Source organism: Nematolebias whitei, chromosome 7, assembly GCF_014905685.2.
Source record: "Nematolebias whitei isolate Nwh7 chromosome 7, NemWhi1, whole genome shotgun sequence".
Lineage (NCBI taxonomy): Eukaryota > Metazoa > Chordata > Actinopteri > Cyprinodontiformes > Rivulidae > Nematolebias > Nematolebias whitei.
In genome coordinates, this window is record NC_056504.1 from 2,519,366 (window position 1) to 2,523,076 (window position 3,711).

A 3,711-nucleotide genomic window follows, 5' to 3' on the forward strand; every position below is an offset into this window, starting at 1 on the left:
GGAGGTGGCCTGCCTGATGTTGGGGGGCAGGTTGAAGGGAGGTGGCCAGCCTGATGTTGGGGGGCAGGTTGTTCCAGAGTTTGGGGCCCATGACTGAAAAAGCCCGATCTCCTCTGAGCTTCTTGTTTTTGGAACAACCAAAAGCAGCTGATCTGATGATCTCAGGGCCCGAGAGGGAACGTAAGGTTCCAGAAGCTCAGAGAGGTAAAGGGTGCGAGGCCATTTAAGCATTTGAAGGTCAACAGAAGAATTTTAAAGACTATCCTCGTACGAACAGGGAGCCAGTGAAGGGAGGACAGAACTGGAGTAATATGTTCAGACCTACGAGTTCCGGTTAAAAGCCGAGCAGCAGCATTCTGGACGAGCTGAAGACGTGAGATGGAGGCCTGGCTGATCCCAGCATACAGTGCGTTGCAATAGTCCAATCGGGTCGTGACAAAGGCGTGGACTAGTTTCTCAAGGTCGGGTCTGGACAACACTGGCTTGAGTTTAGCTACCTGTCTGAGTTGGAAGAAGCTTTTCTGTAGAACAGAGTTGATTTGTTTGTCAAACTTGAAGTCAGATTCTAAAACCATCCCGAGATTTTTACCAGACTGCTTCAGATATGGCTGAAGAGAGTCCAGGTTGACAGGATCAGTGGTGGCAGTTGAGCTAGGGCTAAAAACAATGACTTCAGTCTTCTCATTGTTAAAACTTAAGAAATTTGAAGCCATCCAGGCCTTAATGTCGTCCAGACATTTTAACAGAGGGTGAATGGAGCAAACACTCGCTGGTTTCACAGGCAGGTAGATCTGGTGGTCATCAGCATAGCAATGGAATGAAAGACCATGTTTCCTCAGGATGGACCCCAGTGGGAGCAAATAAAGTGAGAACAGAAGGGGTCCAAGAATCGAACCCTGTGGGACCCCACAAGAAAGAGGTAATGAGGCGGATACATTGTTACCAACCTTGACACAGAATCTCCTGCCACTCAGGTATGAGTGGAACCATTCTAATGCAGCACCTGTGATCCCAACCCACTGTTCCAGCCATGATATAAGGATACTGTGGTCAACAGTATCAAAAGCAGCAGTAAGGTCCAGGAGCACAAGTACCACAAACTGACCAGAATCGTTTGAGATCATAATGTCGTTACAAACCCTCACTAATGCTGTTTCAGTGCTGTGGAGTTGCTTAAAATCAGACTGGAAAATCTCGAACATTCTGTTCTCATTCAAAAACTTGTTTAATTGAATAAAAACTATTTTCTCCAGGATTTTGGACAGGAAGGGAAGTTTTGAGATTGGTCTGAAGTTTGAGCAGGTTGAAGGGTCAAGTCCAGGTTTCTTAATTAACGGATGAACTGCTGCATGTTTGAAAACATCTGGAACCACACTAATCGACTGTTTCAGAGCCACCGAAGGCAGCTGTGGCTTCAGGCTGTCAAACTGGTGGATTGGACTGCACGAGTCTGCGGTGCCCATTTTATATCAGGTAAGGCTGTGTGTCTATACTTTTATTTCAATAGAAACTCTTGTTATCAACAGTTGTTTGTAAAGCGTAGACCCACAATTTATAGCTGTTAGCTAGTTGCTAATAAACAAACGTATACATGTGTTTTCTTTACAGGGGAGGCATCACTGGACTGGCAGAGTCCTGATTTCGTTCCTTCTGCATTTGTGCACACACTAAACAAATTCAGAGACCGAGACAAAGATGGAAAGGTATAAATAACCAGCCTTGTCTTTACTCTGTGACCGCCCGGGTGTTACAAGGCTAGACGGTTTTGGCAGCAGGAAACTTGTTAGCCTGTCCTAAAAAAACTAAACAAAACATAAATTAGCCATAGCAACGTATAAGCAGCGAAATTCAAAGCCTGTGAAAAAAGTAGCGGCTTACAAACCGGAAAATATGGTAATTACTGCTCTGATGGAGTTTTGATATTTGAGCCCTGCAGTCTGTCTATAGGTGGGCATGCCTGAGCCTGACTGGGTGGGTGTTCTTGGCCAGAACACGCGGGCCCAGTGGGCCCAGCCCATAGAGCAGATGCTCTGTCTCCACCTGCAGCTTCCCTCTTTGTTTGCTCTTTTTGTGGGCTGAATCTTTTGAGACACCTTTTATAGTTTGGTAATGTGGAGTCCTGAAAACATCCAGGAAATCTGCAGGTTTGTGTGAGAGAGAAAAGCTGGGTCCTCTGATTTATCGAACAGCACATTTTTGTAGCAATAAAAGAACTAATCTGGAGAAAGATTATAGGCTGAGCATTCCTTGAAGGACACATTAGTCTGCAGAGGTTGAAACTAAACCCATGTGATGTTGAGAAATGGAGTGGTAGATGTTTGATCTAATTTTGAAAGTAATGTTGTGCAACATCAGAGTGTGCATTGAAGATGACACTCAGCTACTACCAGAACAAGCTTTAGCTTAAGAAGGGACAAAGTTGGAGCCATTTTAGAGTTTGCTAAGACGGATGAGCTGGGGTGGCCATCTTGAATTACGTTGACTAGAAGTTAATCAGTTGTAGAAGTACATCTACTGATTACTTTTAAAATGTTTCTTTTAAATCTGTCCAGTGGGTCCTGAGATATTTTGCTATCAGACAGATAAATGTACCCATACATGAAATCTCAAACATTAGGGCCCACCTTCCACCTTTAGTCAACTGGTGAAAATATGCAGCTTGACAAGCTTCATAAATCTGCAAATTATTTTTGTGTTGTGTTCATTTTAGATATCAACCAGAAAAAACAAATAAAAACAAAATAAATATCAGGAGAAGAACAGAGAAAAGACAAACTGTAAATCACCAAACCAGAACAGAAGCCAACACTCAACACTTTTTATCCAATTAAGGCCAAATTAAAAATCACCAAATCATCCCAGATAATCCCTTCTAACTTCTGGCATGAAGAGAATAATCTCTGTAATGTGAGCACCTGTCTGTCTGAAATCCAAACGGGTCTGGTACCTTGTGCAAATTCCCCTTGGAGTCTCCCAGGAAGGCGATGGTATGTCCCGGCCTCACGCTGACGGCCACAGCGGTGAAACGGGCCGATGGGCTTTCCAATATCGTCTTCGCTTCAACGGCGACCCAACTGGCCATGGGGCTGGGAGTGTGGTCAGAACCACAGGGGTAGGCCCCCAAGGTGTTCTGGTGATCCAGGAAAAGAAAAACAAAACACAGTCATGAACACAGGTTCACACATCCTACTGGATATAAAATGCTTTTAAAGATAAACCACAGAAGCTGTTTTGTCTTTAAAGAGAACCCCACCACTGATCTGCTGGGATTCTGTCTGGAAGGAAGCCAGGCCCTAAAGTGGACCAGAAGTCCTCGTGCAGTGGTCTGACTTTAAAATCCCTGCAGGGTTCACTGCATGGGTTTAGGGTATGGGAACAAGCCATCGCTGGAACACAGTGACAATGAAGCTTCACAAGATTTGTTTGTGTCTTCAAAGTTTTAGAGAAGGGAGTCTTAACCGGTGACAAGAGAAATTTGTTTCCACAAGCAACATTTCAGATCAGGATCCCTGCTCCTCTGAACGAGGAGAGAGAAAGGCAATGAACCTGAGAGCTGTGACTCCTGAAAGACATTAGTTTGGACAGACAGCATATTACTGGCTGTTCTGGTGTTATGGATGGCCTGAACTTAAGATAAGTCAGAGTCAGAGTCAGAGTTTCTTTATTGTCATTCGCACCTCATGTGGTACATGTGGTGGAGCGAAATTATGT

The 3,711-nt window shown here is 44.4% G+C and overlaps 1 protein-coding gene across 1 annotated transcript in view; it reads right to left on the reverse strand.

The window, feature by feature from the left end:
- The window catches only part of plxnb1b (plexin b1b), a 169,376-nt gene that overhangs the window by 109,279 nt on the left and 56,386 nt on the right, over nucleotides 1-3,711 (reverse strand). The window contains exon 4 of the mRNA XM_037679067.1: nucleotides 2,948-3,130. Coding sequence (XP_037534995.1) covers nucleotides 2,948-3,130 — 183 coding nt within the window. The remainder of the gene's footprint in view (nucleotides 1-2,947; nucleotides 3,131-3,711) is intronic.